General features: G+C 45.5%; 3 protein-coding genes across 9 annotated transcripts in view; 2 read left to right on the top strand and 1 right to left on the bottom strand.

The window, feature by feature from the left end:
* ATG13 (autophagy related 13) overlaps positions 1 to 2,357 on the bottom strand; it is a 57,092-nt gene extending 54,735 nt beyond the window's left edge. For 2 of the 5 annotated variants that reach the window (XM_084631432.1, XM_084631433.1), the window contains exon 1: positions 1,637 to 2,355. The gene's annotated coding sequence lies outside the window, so the exon portion shown is untranslated. Of the gene's footprint in view, positions 1 to 1,636 lie in introns of all 5 variants that reach the window. The other 3 variants (XM_084631434.1, XM_084631435.1, XM_084631438.1) reach the window with 2 other exon arrangements.
* Positions 2,358 to 2,390: 33 nt separating this feature from the next.
* HARBI1 (harbinger transposase derived 1) lies at positions 2,391 to 7,615 on the top strand. Of its 3 annotated transcripts, XM_084631444.1 has the most exons (4): positions 2,536 to 2,628; positions 3,722 to 3,829; positions 5,221 to 5,953; positions 6,919 to 7,615. In XM_084631444.1, the coding sequence occupies exons 2-4, from the start codon at positions 3,806 to 3,808 to the stop codon at positions 7,293 to 7,295; spliced, it is 1,134 nt and encodes a 377-aa protein (XP_084487570.1). In that variant the 5' UTR covers positions 2,536 to 2,628; positions 3,722 to 3,805; the 3' UTR covers positions 7,296 to 7,615. The 3 variants fall into 3 exon arrangements, with proteins under 3 accessions (XP_084487572.1, XP_084487571.1, XP_084487570.1); XM_084631446.1 differs by lacking the exons at positions 2,536 to 2,628; positions 3,722 to 3,829 and adding an exon at positions 2,391 to 2,473; XM_084631445.1 differs by lacking the exon at positions 3,722 to 3,829 and having other exon boundaries at positions 2,488 to 2,628.
* Positions 7,616 to 12,777: 5,162 nt separating this feature from the next.
* The window catches only part of AMBRA1 (autophagy and beclin 1 regulator 1), a 199,969-nt gene continuing 193,045 nt past the window's right edge, over positions 12,778 to 19,701 (top strand). Inside the window, exon 1 of the mRNA XM_084631220.1 lies at positions 12,778 to 12,952. The gene's annotated coding sequence lies outside the window, so the exon portion shown is untranslated. The remainder of the gene's footprint in view (positions 12,953 to 19,701) is intronic.

Raw genomic sequence — 19,701 nt, 5'->3', positions numbered from 1 at the left:
TTATATCAGATGCTTTTATCTGTGAATAGCTTGTCTGCCCCTCCTTGCAATATCTATGTTCATGCAGTTGTGGTAATTCAAGTCTTTTTCTCCTTGCCTCCAAACAATGGATGCCAAAAGCAGGTGTTCAAAGGACAAGCTCCACGCCCTGCTTCTCTAGCTAAAGCTGTGCCCTTTCTTATGAGGGCACTAACGAGATGGGTAGAGTTAAAACAATATTAGGACCTACCCACTAAACATTTTTTCATATATATGTCAGTGTTGCCTAAACTCTGTTCGACCAAGGGCTATGTTGGCAACTTGACAAGAGCCTGATTGCTGCACCCAATGTTTGTAATGGAACAGATTGCAGCAGCCTTCCCACAGACACTATACAGTAAGTCCCAGCATACTATACTAGATTTTGATTTGAGCAGCCTGGTTGAATGCTGATACCTGTAGTCTGCGTGTAAGGTGGCTGCATGTTAATGTAGAAGGGGTGACCACAGGCAGCACTGTTGAACTGCATGGGTCACATTTTGCAGAATAAAGCCTCATTTACGGTTGAGGCTCACGTAAAGAAAGTAGACAGAAAAGGAGTTTTAAAGCCTGGTGTATAATGAGAATTACTACAGCTAAATGGGTAAGAAATAAAAGATAAGTAGGCCTCTTTACAAACTCTTGCACTCTTAGCCAGCACTGCCCTACAACTGGAACTCAGTTCGGCTCTCCAGCATTTACACTTGCAATACCACTATTCAAGTTTGTTATACTATGTGACTAGCTGACATCTTAAAGGGATACAGAAGAGGCAAGAAGGGTTATCACTGCAGAAAGGGAGCCCTGAACAGCTCTCATCCCACATAAAAGCCCTGAACTCTTAGTTATATAAACCTGGCCCAAAAACTGGGTCTCCCAGACCTCTGAGCATATGTCTACACTGAATTAAACTTCCTTAGCTCGCCCATATCACCTGACTCAGGATCACACTGCTAAGGGGCTCTTTGATTGCAGTGTCAACATTCAGGCTCTGGCAAGTTAATCATTCTAGTAAACAAAAAGCATCTGACAGTTTCTCCACCAGATAAATCTGTTCAGCTGCCACTGAGTTAACAAACTTTCCAAAAACGTCACTTCTGGAGTGACCAAGCATAAATTTCACCCCAAACAACACACATTTTAAGAATATTAATAAGCAACTGAAAAGAGATTTAAGAACGGAAGTGCTATCCCATACTGCAACTATAGTGGTGCTGTCTGAAGGCTAGACTATTGATTTAAATCAGTTGGGCTTTATGCTAAAGTCTTTATGCTCTGAAGTCTTTTCATCACTTTAAATTGTAAGTACATAAAGATTCATCTGTGAAATTATTTTAAACACATGAAGATTCACTTGTAACACTAATAATAAAGAATAATAAAAATAAAGAAAATTCTGAATCAAAATCTTCATGAGCTGAAGGAGACCTTGTTCTCCCTCCATCCCCATCCAAGAGTTAGTCTGAGGTCCCACACCATGATCCCTCCCATCAGCTGCAGTACATGGAATGCCAAGCTCAGGACAGACACTCCAGTCAGAAATGCCACACAGACTGGGTGCAGTGGGAGTGTGGGCCACAGGGTCTACCATTTGTACTTTCCTCCATTTGCACCGTACCTGCAGGGAGGAGGCAGAGGTGATTGCTCTGGGTCTCATGCCGGGGGACCGAGGCTGGCTGACCCTAGTCTCTCTGCATGACCAAACCCATCTAGACCTCAGGGATCCTCACTAGTCTTCTTGTTGGGCCAGGGGCCTAGGTGGTGTCTCGGTTTCCGGATCTCCTCAGTTCTTAGCCAGTGGAATCTTCTGGGGTGTCTTCTCTTCCCGGCCAGAGCTGGTAGGGTTTGGTCCCAGTCTCGATGCCCAGCCCAAGGTCTCTCTTCAGGGTCCAGCTCTAGGCTCAGGGCTCCAGAAGTCTCCTCGCAGCCGGGCCCGTGAAGTCTCCGTCCCGGTCTCACTGCAGAGCGCCTGTGCCCAGGGCCCCCTCACCGCCAGTGAGCAGAGCCAGCCTCGGTCCCCGGCCCGGGGAGGGGCTCAGTCTGGGGGCTCTTGGTCCCAGCTCCCGGCCTCAGCCTTTTAGCCCGGGGAGCGCTGGTGCCTGTGGGCCGATACCCGCCCAGCGAGGGGTCCCCGGCTCTCGGGCCCAGCCGTGCCCAGGGAAAGTCGGGATTCTGCTGCGGGGCGCTACACGCCCAAGGGTCGGGGGGATCTCAGTGCCCTGGGACCCCACTGTCCGGGCCGGGGGTCCCCGGTGTCCGCGCCCCGGGCTGGGGGGTGTCCTGCTCTCCTAGGACCCCGGGCTCCCCCTCGCCGCCGCCGCCGCTGTTTGTTTTCATCCGCTCCGGCCGGGGGAGGGGCGCAGCCTGCGCATCCGCCGCGGCACTTTCCGCACGAAGCCGGGACGGCCCCTCCCCGCTCCCGGCTGGGCCAGGGCGCTGCGGCCGGTGCTGGCAGGTGAGGGGGGCGCGGCCTGGGAGGCTCTGGCCCTGGAGTGAGGGGAGCCCGGTTTCGTGGGGAATCTGCTGCTGGGAACGGGCAGCCCCCGCGCTGTGCGGGGCGGCGGGACTCGCGGGAGAAGATCCGGGCACTGGCTCCGCGCGCCGGACAGAGTAAATCCCGGGCCGGGCCGGGCCAGGGGAGGGTGGCGGAGCTTGGGGAGGTTCGCCCCCTATTCTTAGCCCAGCTGAGGAGGGTCCCTCCCCCGCTAATAGTCCCCCGCCCCCCCATCCGACTCCCATCTCCCCCCTCCCCATTTGCCCCCTCATTTCCCGGCCTCCCCATCTCCCCCGCCCCCCATCTAGCTCTCCCCTCCCCGCCCCCCCATCCTCATCCCCTGCCCTCCCCATCTCTCCCGCCCCCCTCCGGCTCTCCCCTCCCCATCTACCCCCTCATCCCCCTCCGGCTCTCCCTTCCCCATCGGCCCCCTCCCTGCTCTCCCCATCTCCCCCGCCCCCCTCCTGCTCTCCCCTCCCTGCCCCCCCATCCTCATCCCCTGCCCCCCATCTCCCCTGCCCCCCCTCTGACTCCGCCCTCCCCTCCATCCCCCCTGGCTCTCCCCTCCCCATCTCCCCCCTCATCCCCTCCCCTCCCCATCTCCCCCGCCCCCCCTCCTGTTCTCCCCTCCCCATCTACCCCCTCATCCCTCGGCCCCCTCCCTGCCCTCCTCATCTCACCCCTCATCCCATCGTCCTTTCCCTGCCCTCCTCATCCCCGGCCCTCTCCCTGTCCTCCCCACCTCCCCCAGCCCTCTGTCCAGCCCTCCCCATCTACCCCCCCCCACCCTCTTCATCTACTCTGCCCCTCCTCATCTTCCCCCTTATCTCTGGCCCTCTCTCTGCCCTCCTCATCTACCTCACCCTTCCCTCCCCATCTACCCCCTCATTCCCTGGCCCTCTGTATTTTATCCATCCACCAATCTCCTGGTAACATGAGGGGCCTCTGGAGGCAGCTGCTAGAGGGATTAACTACACCACAACAGCATCCATATCAGGGGACCTGGTTCTAACACATTAGTTCCCTAACTGTTAAAACCACAGTTTTGTCTTCTAACATAAATGGACCCTATCCATGGCACTGAACTGTGTCATGCTTTTGGACAGAGTTAAACTGTAGCATATTTTTGAGACATGGTTAAAATAAATTAGGTTCCAGCTACACTAAAAGACAGAGTCATGTTTTACACTAACATGGATATTATTATAGTTGAGCCCTGAGTGGAATCTGCTCACTTCCTCCTCCCACCCAAAGGAAGGCGCCTTAGCTGTTTCACGGTTAATTTGTGTATTCATGTCCATATTGAGAACATATCAGGTAAAGTAAAAATGAATTCATGTTTCAGGACATTAAAGTAATCACTAACTGACTAAAGCCCGGAAGAAACTTCCTTAGTGGGCATGGTAGTGTTTAGTTCTCCCATTATGGGAGTCTTAACAGAGTTCTCTGAAACCATCTGAAACTGGCCAGATAGGATAGCAGACTACATGGACTATTAGTCTGAGTGGGTCTGGCAATATTCATGTTCCAAGATGGGGCAAAGGACAGGAGATAGTTTTCTCCTTTCCCCTCTCCATCAGAAGTGGAGGATGGACTCTTCCTGTTGCTTCTGCTGCTTCTGCATGCAGTAAGTCCACAGGAATGTGTGTGTGGTGCACTGGGTTTCTCATCAGGGTCTGCCTCAGCACTTCCAGAGGACCTTTAACTTTCATGTTGGTCTCTGGCTAGTGGGTATGTTTTAAAGCCCTGGGTATATATGATAGAATATCAACTACATTTGCCATTGGTCTCTTTGGAAATCCTTGTGCTATCCAACAGTGAAGTTCATCTTGCTGCCCATGTGTCATATACATAAATCTATTTGAATTTAGCTAGTGTTTAATGTTTCCACTGTAGCTTCTGATGTGATCTGGCATAATCAAAGGGAACTCTCACACACACCCCCATAGGATCACACTCTGAGACTTGTGACTTTGAATATGAAGGGCAGGCTCTATTTCTCCCAAATTTCTGGTGATAGCAGCTCTTGGATTTTGTTGTTCTAATAGTCCACATAAACTGCATGCCTGATACAACCAGTTTAGGTTATGCACAAGTGAACCAGCTCAGAAAGAAGCAACAAACTCATCCAACTTGCTTAACTAGTTCAGTGACAGAGCAGAAATAAGGTAGTTGCATGTGGATTATGTAGTTTCAGATTGCTAGCCTGAATATGGCCTAACCTGGTAGTGACTGAAAATTGTACTATGTATATGATATTAGTTTGTTGTGATTTTAAAAACTTTCCACTAAGAATTTTACAGAAACTACTGCCACTTCTAGCCCCATTTTTGGCATTTGCAGCAGAAGACCGGAGGAGATTGAAGTCCCTTCTCATTCCTGCAGATAGTCCCTTCTGTTAAGGGTTGAGACACTGATGGGTCTGTAGGGAAGCTCACACTGCTGTTGCGCACATGCTGTGAGCTGACTGTTCCAATTTCCTGGGCATCTTTCATCTGCCACTAAAATTGATCCCAACATTAAAAAACAAAACAAAAAACAATTTTTATTTTTTAAAAACAGAGAGATTATCTTTACAAATTTCTCTGAGGTGTGTGTTTCTTACTCTGCTGTTATGTAACCTGGGCAGAATGAAGCTGGCAATAGGGCTGAAAGGCTGAACTTCTTAAACTGAGTTCTGAGTCTCCGTTCAATTCACTTCAATGCAGGTGACAGCACTGGGAAAAGATCTGCAACAAGAACTGCTCCAAGAACTCACCCAGGCTTTCGCTATGGCTGTTCCTATAGCGATTCTTGATTGTGACCTCTTGCTCTATGGCCGAGGACACCGAATGCTAGATCGCTTCAAGCTGGAGGATGTCACCGATGAGTACCTGGTGTCCATGTATGGCTTCCCCCGACAATTTATTTACTATCTAGTGGATCTGCTGGGAGCCAGCCTCTCTCGCCCTACACAGCGGTCCAGAGCCATCAGTCCAGAGACACAGATTCTTGCTGCATTAGGTTTTTACACTTCTGGCTCCTTCCAGACTCGCATGGGGGATGCCATTGGCATCAGCCAGGCCTCCATGAGCCGCTGTGTTGCCAATGTCACTGAAGCACTGGTGGAGAGAGCCTCACAATTCATTCATTTTCCAGAGGATGAAGCCTCTGTGCAGAGTCTGAAGGATGACTTCTATGGGCTGGCAGGGATGCCTGGAGTGCTAGGGGTGATTGACTGCACCCATGTGACAATCAAAGCACCCAATGCCGAGGACCTATCCTATGTGAATCGAAAGGGTCTTCATTCTTTAAACTGCCTAATGGTGTGTGATGCTAGAGGAGCACTGCTGAGTGCAGAGACGCACTGGCCAGGCAGCCTGCAAGACGGCACTGTGCTGCAGCAGGCAGCTCTTAATAGCCAATTTGAAGCTGGATTGCACAAAGATGGCTGGCTACTTGGTAAGTTAATTCCAGTTATTGTCTCCTCTAAGAGTCTGTTGCACTTTGGCTGCTTTTTGAGTGACTCAAAGGCAGCAAAACAGACTGCTGGTGTGAAAATGCCTGACATATTTGCTTTTTTAATACAAACAACCAAATAGGTTTCATACAAGTCATTCTTGGTCCCACTGGCAAATAAGACATTAATTATTTCTAACATCTTACAAAATCTATATAAATGCACATCTGCCAAAATGTAAATACCAGATAAAAGTGATTTAGGACCATGTTCCATGGAAAATGTATGTGAGAAAGGGTTTCAAATGTGGTTCTACTCAGAGAGTAACTTTGTAAAAATGCCCCCTGTGGGGTTCCATTGTTATCACCTCTCTGACTCCAAGCCAGCTGACAGTTTACAAGTGAAAATGCTTTTTCTAACTGCAGTCATGCAAACTCATCCTGGGATCTGAGAGTCAAGGTAGGCTCTTCTTGGCTCACATAGGACTGGAAGAGCAGTGATTTCCTGCTCTGCGTTTCATACAGTATGATTAGTGAGGTTGTATACATCCACTCTTCTGCTTTGTCCTTTTCCTCATTACCCTGTTTATTTCTAGATTGAATCGCACAAACCTTGTATTCTACACTTGGGTCTGGTCCAAATGTCTGAATTTCATTGCCTATGTGTATTAATTGGACTCTCCTAAAACTCCCTCCCACATTTTTACAGAATTTAGTCTTGTGAAATGGAATATCTTGATTTTTCTCCTTGTTGGTCTCATTTGCAAATCTAATTAAATACTTGTCACTCTTACCTGGATTCTCCCATACTCTGTGTTGATAGTCAATGAAGTCAGTCTGTACCTATGATGCAAGGAAACTGGCTACAAACAGGTGCCTAAATTTAGTCTCCCCAGGTTGAGGATAAAGAGCAGAAATCTTTGCTGTTGCTACTGGTTTGTGAGCTCTCTCATTTTTTCCTTTGATAGGTGACAGCTCCTTTTTTCTCCGCACATGGCTGATGACCCCTCTGCATATCCCTGAGACCACCGCAGAGTACCGTTATAACATGGCACATTCTGCCACTCACAGTGTCATTGAGCAGACATTCAGGACCATTCGATCCCGGTTCCGTTGCCTGGATGGATCCAAAGGCACCCTGCAGTATTCTCCAGAGAAGTCTAGCCACATCATTCTGGCCTGCTGTGTGCTCCATAACATCTCTCTTGAACATGGGCTAGATGTGTGGTCTTCCCCAGCAACAGGACAGATGGAGCAACCAGAGGAAGAATACGAGCAAATGGAATCGCTGGACTCTGAAGCCTGTCGAATCCGCCGCGAGCTTTTGCTTTCTCATTTTAGCTAATAAAGCGAGGGATGGAGACCTTTACAGATGTACCTGAGGAAAATATGGGAGCAAATACACTCTCACTTTCTTTAAGTTAATAAAGAGAAAAATTAAGATAGGCATGGGAGCTAGGGAAGAAAGGGAATCACTTGTAACAAATTCACTCTGTCTTAGGGGATATTTTACATCTGCCAGACTCTTGATTCCTTTGTAAATGTTGTTTTGAGCCCTGAATTCTCCATACCTAATGTGTGCAGACCCCACCTTGTCTAGAGGATAGTTAGGCAGGGACAATAATGTGGGATCGTTTCCTAATAAAATCACCTCCAATCTTCTGACATGTTTGAAAAGTCTGTAAATATTACAAAAAATGACACAAGAATTGCAAATCTGTCACTTTGTGAGTATTACAGTGGCCTGTAGCATCCATCATAAATCAGTTTCAAACATTTCTTTCAAACCCTTTTAAGGTAAATTTCCAGTTGGGCACCTACCCAGCCTCTGCTTGCGCATATGCAAAAGTACATATGCACTTACATGTGTCTGCAATTTACAGATGCAAACACTTGCTAAATATCCTTGCTAAATGCCTGTGCACATCTTTTCATTATTCTGACACCAGCGCACACACAAGTGCTAAAATTTGTATTAACAAAACCCATTGGTCCCAGATTTTTTAAGGGCACATGAAGGTGTTTGCAGGTGCCCAAGTGGGCAAAAGGGAGAAGTTCGGCCATAACTGGCTGCATCAGCTACTTGGTGTGTCTGTCTTGTTCCCACTGGACAGACACTAGCATTATCACAGTTGCCTATGGCAAGGCCCCTTTGTTAGTTGTCCTAGCAGAAACTGATGGGGCCACATAAATTGCACATCCTTTCACCGCAAGAGGTGGTCTGTGTAAATCAGGATTGAGGCATGGGATGGGAAGATTACTCTTCATTATCCATTGAGTATATGTCTTGTAGATAAACAGAGGACTTCAATTTATAGGACTTTCATGGGCACATGATATTTTTTTAAAAGCTGATAAAGTTTCAAGTGTCCCAGCAGGGTTCTTTCTTTCCATCTGATTAATGTAAGTGTAAATTCTTTTCCAAGAGTTTTGTTGAACACCAGTGTGACCACAGTCTTGGGAAGCTTATTTCTGGGAGAGGTTCTATCTTTTAGCAAGGTCACAACTTCAGTTTCATTTATGGACTGTTCTAATGGAATTTGGTGACTCCTGCAAAGATTTTGATACTTGTAATGGTAGCACAGCCATTTGTCATGTCAGATCTCAGAATTCTTAGTTTGTAGGGGAAGTGAGACTAGAGTGTGACCTGCAGCTTTGAAGATGGGAAAGTAGAGGAAACTGACTGCTTGATGCTGGTTGTGGCCTGGAATTAGACATTGCCAGAATATGCCTGCCACTTTCCATTGACTGTCAATATTTAGTATCATGTGCATGATAAATAGTAAAAAGAAAAGGAGTACTTGTGGCACCTTAGAGACTAACCAATTTATTTGAGCATGAGCTTTCGTGAGCTACAGCTCACTTCATCGGAGTACTTGTGGCACCTTAGAGACTAACCAATTTATTTGAGCATGAGCTTTCGTGAGCTACAGCTCACTTCATCGGATGCATCCGATGAAGTGAGCTGTAGCTCACGAAAGCTCATGCTCAAATAAATTGGTTAGTCTCTAAGGTGCCACAAGTACTCCTTTTCTTTTTTCGAATACAGACTAACACGGCTGTTACTCTGAAACCCATGATAAATAGTGTGCTTTAGCAGGGATAAAACAAGACTCACCAGAGCCCTTCATTAGAACTGTTAAAACTTTACAATTATCTAATGTATATAATTATCTGGCCCACATATTTTGTATTTTCCTTTGTTTCTTTTCTCATAAAGTCTGGCTTCAGATCTCCGGTTGCTCAGTTTGTGTAGAGAACTCTCCTTTTTCTACTATGCAGATGCCTGAACTTTCCTAACAAGAGAACCAAAGTAACTGTTTTCTTGTAATTGTTTGTAAAATATTCTTAGCTTAAAAATAATTGTAATACAGTAACAATAGGAGGAAGGTGCTGTTATGATTATGGATGTCTGTCTCCCATCACAATAGTATCTTATCAATTTTGCTAATATATGCCAATATAATCCAAATAAGGTAAGAACTGATTAGGAATGGGAGAGGCTACGGCCAGATGAGTCTCAGACATGTTCACGTGTGACAAATTGTTATTTAATAAGGAGATGAGGGTCCTCAAACGTATTCTCTAACTCTTATGACATGCCTGTGATACAGGTATTTACAGCAGCCCCTGCTGAGACCATAGTGAAATTGTGGGGGATGCATTTTTTGGAATGTATTCTGAACTGGGTTTTGTTGCCTGCAGCTACAATCCACTTTGATGGATCCGAGTTTGAGGCTATGGAAGTCAATGCCAATGCCCATTGTGGCTAGGGAAAATGGAAAGTTTTCATATTTACCCATTAGACCACTGCTTTCTATTGGGAGACATGTTCTGGTGAGCTGCCCTCTAGTTCCAAGATGCTGGATCTCTCTACCTTAACATATTACTAACTGGCTTTTTGAGTTTTCTCTTAAAAATATTTCTTTAAAGAATCTCTGATTGCATCCCCTCTCCTCCACTCTACTGGTGATGCTAGCCTTGATGCCTGCTTCATCTTCTACTCTTATTCTAGTCTTTGAGTCTTTTCCAAACTGATCCATATACTTGGAAAGTCTTCCTCAGCCTAGTTTGACAAGCTACTTTCCTTCCTGTGTTCATGTCCCTCTTCAGACACAATTCCTCCACAGATGAGTTAAGATTAAAAAAAAATCCCTCTTATTGCCTCCTCTACTCTGGGCTCCCCAATGCATGTTGACTTCTCTGTTTTTGTCCTATAGAACGACACCTCTTCAGAGCTGACATTTTTGTTTTATAGAGCACAAAATACATTGTCAGTGCTTAATAAATAATATATAATTAATAATAAAGTTCTTTTGCTTCTCTTCTTAGTTAAATTAATTCCTATTTTTAATTAACTCTTCTATTATACTGTCTTTATCTGCACTTTAATCTGTTTCTTTCTAAAAAAGAAAAGGAGTACTTGCCGCACCTTAGAGACCTGTTTCTTTCTGTTATCCTATTTCTTTCATCACTTTTTTTCCTTTCCATATCAATCTTTACGCCACCAGGGTAAAACAGGGAAGTCTGGAAAATGTGCCTGATAGTGAGAGATTTAAGAAGTTCTATTTATTTAGTTTATCCAAGAGAAGGTATGAGCAGATTTCTGATAATAATTCTGTAATCTAACGGACAAAGGCCTAATGAGATCAAATGAGATCCAATGGTTGCAGCTAAATCAAGTCAGACTGAAAATGAGGTACATATTTTGGTTGAAAGTAATTAACCATTAGAACAGCTTACCTATGGATGTGGTAGATTCTCCTTCACCTAAAGTCTTTAAATCTAGACAAGGTATCTTTCTAAAAGATATGCTATAGGTCAAACAAAAGTCATGGGCTTGATGCTGGAATTGCTGGGTGAGGTTGTCACTGTCTCCTCAAAATAGATGATCATAATGGTTTGTCCTGGCCTTAACATCTATGAATGTAAGGTAGATCAGTTGCCAGTAGATCCATGGAGCTCTAGGTTCCTGATGGAACTAATCTTGGCGTTATGCTCCTCGCAGTGCTGAGAGAAAAAGTTACCATCCCATTTCTATGGTAACACCACCTCAAAGAGAGCTTTATTCAGCCACAGGAATGTTCTGGGAGACTCATGTGTCCTTGGACAGTTTGTCTTACCCTGATTCTCAAGATGCTTCTGAAGTTGCAATGATCTAGTTTGTGAGATTCTACCTGGATGGTATAACACCCACTACAGTATCACCCACTCTCGAGATTGTAGCTGCAGGTTAGAGCACCCAGACACAGAAGCCAAAAACCAGATTATCTGGGTAAAAGTCAGCCGGGTGGCTGCAGGTGGGGGAGAAGGCAGCAGAAAACAAAACTCGTAAGAAACCAAATTCCTGTTTATAGATCAATATCCTTAGTGATAAAGAGTGAAAGTGAGAAATTCCAAGAACAGGATCCTGTCCTGGAAGGTAATTAAGAAAGAAAATTTCCAAGAGATACAAGCAATAACACTTTTTATAGACAGTATGGCTGGATAAGTTGCCGCAAGCAGCAGCAGGAGCCACAAAAATGATTGGAGGTTATAGAGAGAGATGATGGCTATGATCTGTGTCTTTGGTGGTGGTGATGTTTACTGAGAAATTTCATGGATCTGAATTGCTGTGTGATGGAGAATTATTAAGATTTTTGCTTGAACAGAATCACTGGGAATGGGGAAGTTTGGTAAAAACTGAATAGTCAGAAGGGGTGAAAGAAAAATTGAATCTCTGGGATGTGGTAATAAAGTGATTGACTGGATGTGAATTACTGGGTGATTTAGAGGGGAGACAGATAATAGGAGGTTGGATAGGTCTTATTAATCTGTGTTATTGCTTTAATGATTATACTTTATGCAGACCATTCAGCAAAAATGTGTTGTAAATAAGCACATGTATGTAGTATGCAATGGGCACACAAGACAATGATCCACCACACTGCCAGAAATAATAACAAAACAAATAGTGTGATTTATTACAGTATTTTGTAGGAAATCTAGACAAGGATCAGGTTGCCATTGTACAAGGCATTATACAGATACAGACATAAAGGAGACAGTCACTGTCCCAGGGAGTTTACAATCCAGGGTCCCATTCTGCAATGGCCTGTGCACATGTGTAACTTTATGTGAGTGGTCCCACTGATGTATGGGAGACATGCATAGTTATGCACATGCTTAAAAGGATTAGACAATGACTTTACAAATTTTGACAGGAAATGGTCCCTGTACATAATGGAATATGGGGAAAAGTGTGGAGATATCTGAGAAAGTCCCATTCAGTGAGGCAAATACTTGACTGTATCTGCAAGCTGAGAAGAGGGAGAGTGTGGTGGGCTTGTCCCTCCCGAGCCTCACGGAATGTCATCAGCACTTTGAATTGCACCCAGAAGCAACTGGGAGGCCAGTACCTGGCTCCTTGCCACCCCACTCCCTTGCATGGGCTCCAGGGCGTGTGGCCGAGCTGGGCGTGTTGGGTACAGGACCCTGGGGACTGGCAATGATTCCTGCAGGGCTCAAGGCAAGCACAGCCTCTGGCACAACCTGGCGTCTATGCCCTGACCCAGGCTTAAGTTTGCAGCACACTCCAAAGGCTACCACTACCCGCCATCTACGCCTCGCCCTCTGCCCATCCTTATATCTGAGCTCGATTTCTCTATCCTGTCCCAAGCCGGTGCTCCTTTGGGTTTTCCTGTTTATAAATCAGGAGAATCGCTCGTCGCTCGGCTAGTAGAGCCTGGCACGGCTCTAGATTCGGCTGCTAGGGCCTGGTTCAGCTCTTAGCTCGGCTGCTAGGGCCTGGCTCGGTTACTTGGCGCTCATCTACCCGCCCTGGCCGAGGTCCTCGGAGCGGCGGTGGCCGTACGAGCTGAAGGAGATCGAGCAGCTCGGGCTACTTCCCCGAGGCCAGGCCCCGCCGCGCCCGGGCCCCCCCGCCCCGCCGCGACGCGACCTCACCCCACCCCACCCTCTCGGGCTACGCGGCGAGCCAGGCCCCGGCCCCTCCTGCAGCAGGTAGGCTCCAGGCCTAGGCGCTCGGCCCGGCCTGGCTGAGCACGGCCCGTGCCTCTCCCGAGTCCGGCCCCGCCGCCCGCGGCTGGCGCTGGACAGGGGGGCGTCAGCGGGGGTGTCGGGGCTGGGAGGCACCGGGGGGGTTCCGGGCCTCCCGGTGCTGGGTGAAGCGGGGCAGGGGGTGGCACGGTGGAGGGGGCCCCCGAGCTGGGATCCGGGGAGGTGATAACTTGGTCTCTGGGGGCCCCGCGGCGCGGAGTCTCCCGAGGACAGGTGCAGCAGTGGGCTTCCAGCTGCCCCGGAGAACAGGCGCCTGGCGCCCTCCGCTTGCCCGCCCTGGGCACAGGCCCGGAAAATGCCGTCGTCCGGCAGCCCCAGGCAAAGAAAATCCGAGTCACCGTGAGTGAAACTGAATGGCTTCCCGCTTGTCAGACGCTGCCGATCTGCATGTCCACTGCCACGTTAAACCGGAGACTGGTCACTGGCCCTGCCTCCGGGCCCCTGGAGACGCCGCTAAATAGCAGCATCAGAAATGGAGGAGTTGCCTGTCTTGCTTGTTTGCTCCATTTTCTGTCTCCAGCTCCACTGGGTCATCACACTCCTCCTTACGCTGTAGGGCAGGAGGAATGGGGTTAATTCTGTTTTCACTTTTCTGGCTGTGGTATAACTGTTATTCTAAGGCACTTGGATGGAAACAGAAGCAGGAGGACAGTTTTTATCTTCAGGTTGAATATACCAATAGGTTCCTCCACTTAGGACTTTCATGGAATAGCACAGTGACAATTGTTTTTTTGTTGCTTTGTTTTGACACATGCTGTTCATGTAACAGGACTAAATATTTAAAAACAATAAATAAAACTTACTGGGCTACCAAAATTAGGACGATCAAGTTTAATTAAACATAAATTGCTGATTGTCCTTGAACAACTTGCCTTACAAAATGATTCCTGTATTGATCAGTGGTGTTGTGAAACGTGAGCGTAGGATAGGTTATTTTTTCATGGTAGTTTTGGGATAGAATAAGTTCCTTTTCTCTCCTTGTAATGACGCTTACTGTACATCTGTCCTGAGGAATGAGAGTAATTTGTTCTGAACAGGGTACTCATTACAGATTAGGACAAGGTGCTTTACTTCCACATCACCAGTGTAATGCGTAATGAGTATGCAATGAGGTCCTCGGAGCGGCCGTAGTAGCTGAAGGAGATGGCGCGGGAGTGGCCGTAGTAGCTGAAGGAGATGGAGCAGCTCAGGCTACTTCCCCGAGGCCAGGCCCCGCCAGGCCCCACCATGCCCGGGCCCCCCAGCCCTGCCACGACCTCGCCCCACCCTCTCGGGCTACGTGGTGAGCCAGGCCCTGGCCCCTACTGCAGCAGGTAGGCTCCAGGCCTAGGCACTCGGCCTGGCCTGGCTGAGCATGGCCCGTGCCTCTTCCAAGTCTGGCCCCGCCGCCCCCAACTGGCACTGAACAGGGGGGCGGCAGTGGGGATGTCGGGGCTGGGAGGCACTGGGGGGGTTCTGGGCCTCCAGGTGCTGAGGTGAAGCCCCTGGAGGCCCAGACCCCCCCGGTGCCTCCCAGCCTTACACATTCATTACTCATTACACATTACAGTGGTGATGTGGAAGTAAAGTACCTTGTCCTTCAGCAGCCATGTGCTTTTTTTTTTTTTTTTTTTTGAAGCAACTATGAGAGAGGATTGGGTATTTCAGTTCTTCATTGGCGTTGAGTTCCTACTCTTAGAGGTAGGTTCTAAATTTGCACAGCTGTCCATGCTGGCAGAGTCTCAATTGTTCATTCAATAAGGGAAGGAGTTGGGGTCATTGTGGAAAATAGTTAAAATCATTGGTGGTTTAAATTCATGTCTTCCCACATAATTTTGAAATTTCTTTGTAGTACCATCCTGCAAAGGGAGGCTCTGGTACAAACACGTCCAGCAGCAGAATGAATTAAAGTATCTAGTGAAATCAGGCACAGGCTTGCCCTATGGAGAAGGAAGAACAAATATCCGAAAGGGGTAGGGAGGTTACCCACAGAGAAAAGGAGGTGCAAGTAAATTACTTAATTTTAGGGTGTAGATTTTAAAATGATATTGTCACCTTAAAAATTTTGTCTCTGAAGACTTTTTGTCTAATCTTGTTATGATTTATAGGTAAGAACTGAGATAGTAGAGGAAAAAACAACTTTTTTCAGTTTTTGTTCGTTTGACAGCACTGTTTCCCCATACAGTCAGTTTCCCTTGTTGGAGTGTGTCTCAGTAAGATAGGGGCTAGAGAAACAACCGTTGTGTGTATAGACTTTTTTTTAAATCTGCAAAAACTGTCCAATGGACTTGGGCAGATATAGGGCCTGAAACTGCTTTTAACTTAAACAAACAAAAATCCTTCCAATTGATGAGCCTCCTGGTAACTAAGTTTTTCATGTCTCCTTACTTTTTTTATTTTGTTCCTTCCATACCTACTCTGTAAGAAACTTTGAATCAAAAACTCATCCCAAGGAGTTTGACGTCCTTAGTAAGGGACTGTAGATATCTTACATGCTGAGATGCAACTATATAGAAACTGAGGCTACCAATGTCTTCATTTCATCTCTGTTCCATCTGAAATTTGGAGAAGGCCGTTTACATTTAGCTTGTAAGTATACTCCGCTTAGGAAGGAACCATCAGTTGCGCACATACAAAATGGTAAATGACTGCCAAGGAAGGAGTACTGCAGAAAGGGATCTGGGGGTCATAGTGGATCACAAGCTAAACATGAGTCAACAGTGTAACGCTGTTGCCAAAGGAAAAAAACTAACATAATTCTGGGATGTATTAGCAAAAGTGTTGTAAGAAAGACATGAGAAGTAATTCTTCTGCTCTACTCTGCACTGATTAGGCCTCAGCTGGAGTATTGTGTCCAGTTCTGGGAACCACATTTCAGGAAAGATGTGGACAAATTGGAGGAAGTCCAGAAAAGAGCAAAAAAATGATGAAAGGTCTAGAAAACATGATCTATGAGGGAAGATTGAAAAAACTGGATTTGTTTAATCTGGAGAAGACAGAGGGAACATGATGAGTTTTCAAGTACGTAAAAGGTTGTTACATGGAGGAGGGAGAAAAATTATTCTCTGGGCTTAAATTGCAGCAAGGGCAGTTTAGGTTGGAAAAACTTCCTAACTGTCAGGATAGTTAAGCACTGGAACAAATTGCCCAGGGAGGTTGTGGAATTTCCATCATTGGAGATTTTTAAGAGCAGGTTAGACAAACTGCTGTTGGGGATGGTCTAGATAATACTTAGTCCTGCCATGAGTGCAGGGGACTGGAGTAGATGACCTCTCAAGGTTCTTCCAGTCCTATGATTCTATGATTTCCTGTTTCCTTGTGGCAGAACATTGTTGTTTTTTTATAAATGGTTTAATACATGCCTCTGATACTGTGGTACATGGTCCCCATGTTAACTTTTGGTCTTTTCAACTTGACAGTGTCCCTTAAATTACTGAATACATTCTCTCAACCTTAACTGCACCTTAAAGATTTTGTCTGGGAATGTGTATTTAGTTCTTGAGTTGTTCTCCTAAATCATTCCTTCAGAGTCCTTATCAATTTTGTAGCTCTTCTCTGAATTTCTCCTAATTTGTTTTGGCAGTGCCCACAATGTGTTAGGCACTTTTCAAACACAAGAAAATGTACCGATTTCCTGCCTTGAAACACTTACAAGCTAAAAGGCAAACAAAGAGCATGGGTGTAACATAGTCTAAGGGTATATCTACACTTCACGCTGGGGGGGGGGGGATGATTCCCAGCTCAAGGAGACTTACTCACACTAGCTCTCATTGAGCCAGCATCCTAAAAACAGAGTGTAGCCATGGCTAGAAGCAGGAGGGGCTAGATGCCTTGAGTACATACTTAGCATCTCTGAGGAGCATGGATTTGGGGCAGCTAGCTTCTTGTGGTGCTGTAGCTACATTCCATTTTTAACTTACGCTAGCCCTCATCGAGAGAGCATTTATGTCTCCTCAAGTTTGGAATCACACCCCCAGCTCAAAGTGTACACATACCCTAAGTGTTAACTATCTGTATATCCTCCTATATCTTTGTGGCAATCAATATATGTAGAATATCCTTGAGTTTCCCCACACAGCCATAACTGGCCTATTTCTTACAGATGTGAAGGCAGAAGTGGGTCTTTAGGAGGGATAGGAATATGGAGAGGGTAGTGGCCTTGCGGTTATGGTTAGGGAACATGTTCTCTGCTGCCCCTCCCAATGGAAGAAGGCTCACAATGTTTGTGTGAGAACCATACGTATTTCTTTGTATTCATCATTGTTTACAACTCCTCCCAATTTGGCATCTTCTGCAAATTTCATTATGCTGTTTATCCCCTCTCTTCCAATTTGCAGATGTTAAAATGGGACGCAACAGTGGCCCCATGTGAGCATACAATATGATCCCCTACCACCAGTCCAGTACATTGCTGTTTAATATTTATATTTAATTTAGTTTTTCAGCTAGTTCTCAATACATTTGACAAGGTCATAGCTCAGCACTTTTGAATGAATTTTGATTGAGACATCATGGGACCCTGAGACTTTTTGCTAAAATTCAAATATAACATCGACTGTGTTCACTTATGACCAATCTGTCAGAATAAACAATAATGTGTTCTATCAACATCCTGCTTGCTGATAGTTGTTCTGTAATCCACCATCACTGTAAATCAATGACTTAAAAAAGTTAGCCCCTTTTGTTTTAAGAAGGTAGGCAAAAAGCAAAGGACGCAATAGGTACCAGTTTTTTTGGTACTTGGCACTTTTTCATTGCCACCTAGAAATAAGTGTTAAGGGATTGGTATGCTGCTTGAATAATACTTTTTCATCCTAGGGTGCATATTATCCAGACATCTTGATTTGTAAATTCAAACTCACCTATTCCTCATCCATAGCTATTTTACAACCTTTTTTTATACTTTTACTTTTTCTCTTTGAAGGCAGACTTTAAAAAGGAGTTCAGCATTGCATTGCCCTCTTCACTTAATAATGGACCTACTTTCTCTCCATTACTGCTTTTCCCCCTTGATTTATAGGAGTCCTTATTTCCATTAACTCCTTGGGTAGCATTAATTGTTTTCTGCTGTCTTCTCTGAAAGCCATAATTGACCTGAGTGTTTGCATTCCCACTTTTTCTTTTCCCATACAGGTTTCTTAGCTTCAGATGTTTGAGCACTGCCTTATGCATCTGACTCAACTAACAATTGCTTTGCATTTTTTGTAGAGATGTTGTAGAGCAGCGGCTCCCAAACTTGATTGGTTTGACTATCACCATCTTAAAAAAAGAAGTTGTGAAGTGAATTGGTGGAACATCAAAGTCATGTACCACCAATGATGTATGTGTACAGTGTAGGAATCCCTGTTGTTAGACAATTGTGCCTCTTAGTGTTTCCCAACTGCCTTCGCAAGTGTGCATTTGAATACTTTCTTGTATTGCTTCCTTTATTCATTAGAATTTTTTTCTCAAAACCTTTTTCCTGATACTTCTTATACTTTTAATGCTGTGGTTAGTGAACTTATTGAATTCAGGGCACTCCTGATCACTTGTACTATGTATGTCCTATTACTCTTGTATTTTCACTGGGGTTACATTATTGGAAGTCTGTGTGTTGACATCATGGAGAGGGGACATTGCAGAGTAACAAAACAATCTGGTAGGAAGAATCTACTTCATATTTACTACATATTCATTAACCTGGTTTACGAGGGAAAGTGATTGAATTAAATATTAATGAGTTCAAAATAACGGGGTTGTGGAGGAATAGTATAGGGTGGCCCACAAGGAAGTAACGTAATGAAATTGTGTAAAGGAGAAACACTTCCTAATGGTGAGATCTGTTAAACTGTGGAATTGTCTTTTGCTGGAAGCCCCATTGCTTGGGACATTTAAAACAGGAGTGGATATAGGCTTAGGGAATAGACAAAAACATCCTGCCTTGGCACCGAAGAAAGTGGAGTATAAATGTGACCTAATAAGTCTTTGTTGGCTCTAAGTTTTATGATCCGTTCTTTGAAGCTTCCAAGAGGTGTTGGATGCTGGGATTGGGTGTAGAGGGAAGCTGTCTGAACCCATGTGCTAGCAGAGCTCATCTTTTAACTTCCATGAACAACCTTCATATGAGGTTTTGAGTGCTCATGCAATAGTACAACTCTTAGAGGCCTCTTAATAGTATTGCTCTTAAGAGGCCTTCTTGGCCATGTTGGCAGAGGTGATAACCCTTGTACCACCACCTTGGTCTTACAAAAGTTGTTAGACACAGCATGTAACATTTATCCTGCATCTCGTGGAATTTATAACTCCCACAAGGCTTCTGTCTCCAAAACTACTTCTCTGATTCCCTTGAACCTTTCCAGCAAAATTTTCTTTTGGATTGAGGCTGAGCATGTTAAATTCTAGGCCAGTCAGAGGCTTATTGGCATAAATTAGAAGGGAATCAAGAATAAACATTGAAATTGACTTTCCTTGTTAACCACAGAGTCACTTAAAAATCACATACATTTTCCTGCCCCTCCTTTTTCCTGCTATGTTGGTAACAGTCCGTCCAGGTAGAATTTGATGTGCATCCCTGTCCAAAGCCCAAACTTTTCATTCCTGTCTCTTGTTTAGATGGTCTTCATTCAGAAGTGCTCCAGTTTCAGCATTTGGCCAGGTCATACCTACTCTGAATCACCATCTTATCTGCCTGCTTGCTTCTATGAATTAGGGAATCTCAAGGAGCTCTCTGGGTT

The sequence above is a fragment of the Lepidochelys olivacea genome (genome assembly GCF_965140295.1).
Source record: "Lepidochelys olivacea isolate rLepOli2 genome assembly, chromosome: 6".
Classification (NCBI taxonomy): domain Eukaryota; kingdom Metazoa; phylum Chordata; order Testudines; family Cheloniidae; genus Lepidochelys; species Lepidochelys olivacea.
The sequence above is the reverse complement of the archived record's forward strand: the minus strand, read 5'-3'. Positions and strand labels throughout refer to the sequence as shown.

What these genes read in the sequence shown, in the direction of transcription:
- HARBI1 (XM_084631444.1), top strand. Translation starts at nt 3,806, where the DNA reads ATGTCCATATTGAGAACATATCAG. An exon ending in CCATATTGAGAACATATCAG is followed by an intron (nt 3,830 to 5,220) that starts GTAAAGTAAAAA and finishes ACTTCAATGCAG; the next exon opens with GTGACAGCACTGGGAAAAGA. An exon ending in CAAAGATGGCTGGCTACTTG is followed by an intron (nt 5,954 to 6,918) that starts GTAAGTTAATTC and finishes TTCCTTTGATAG; the next exon opens with GTGACAGCTCCTTTTTTCTC.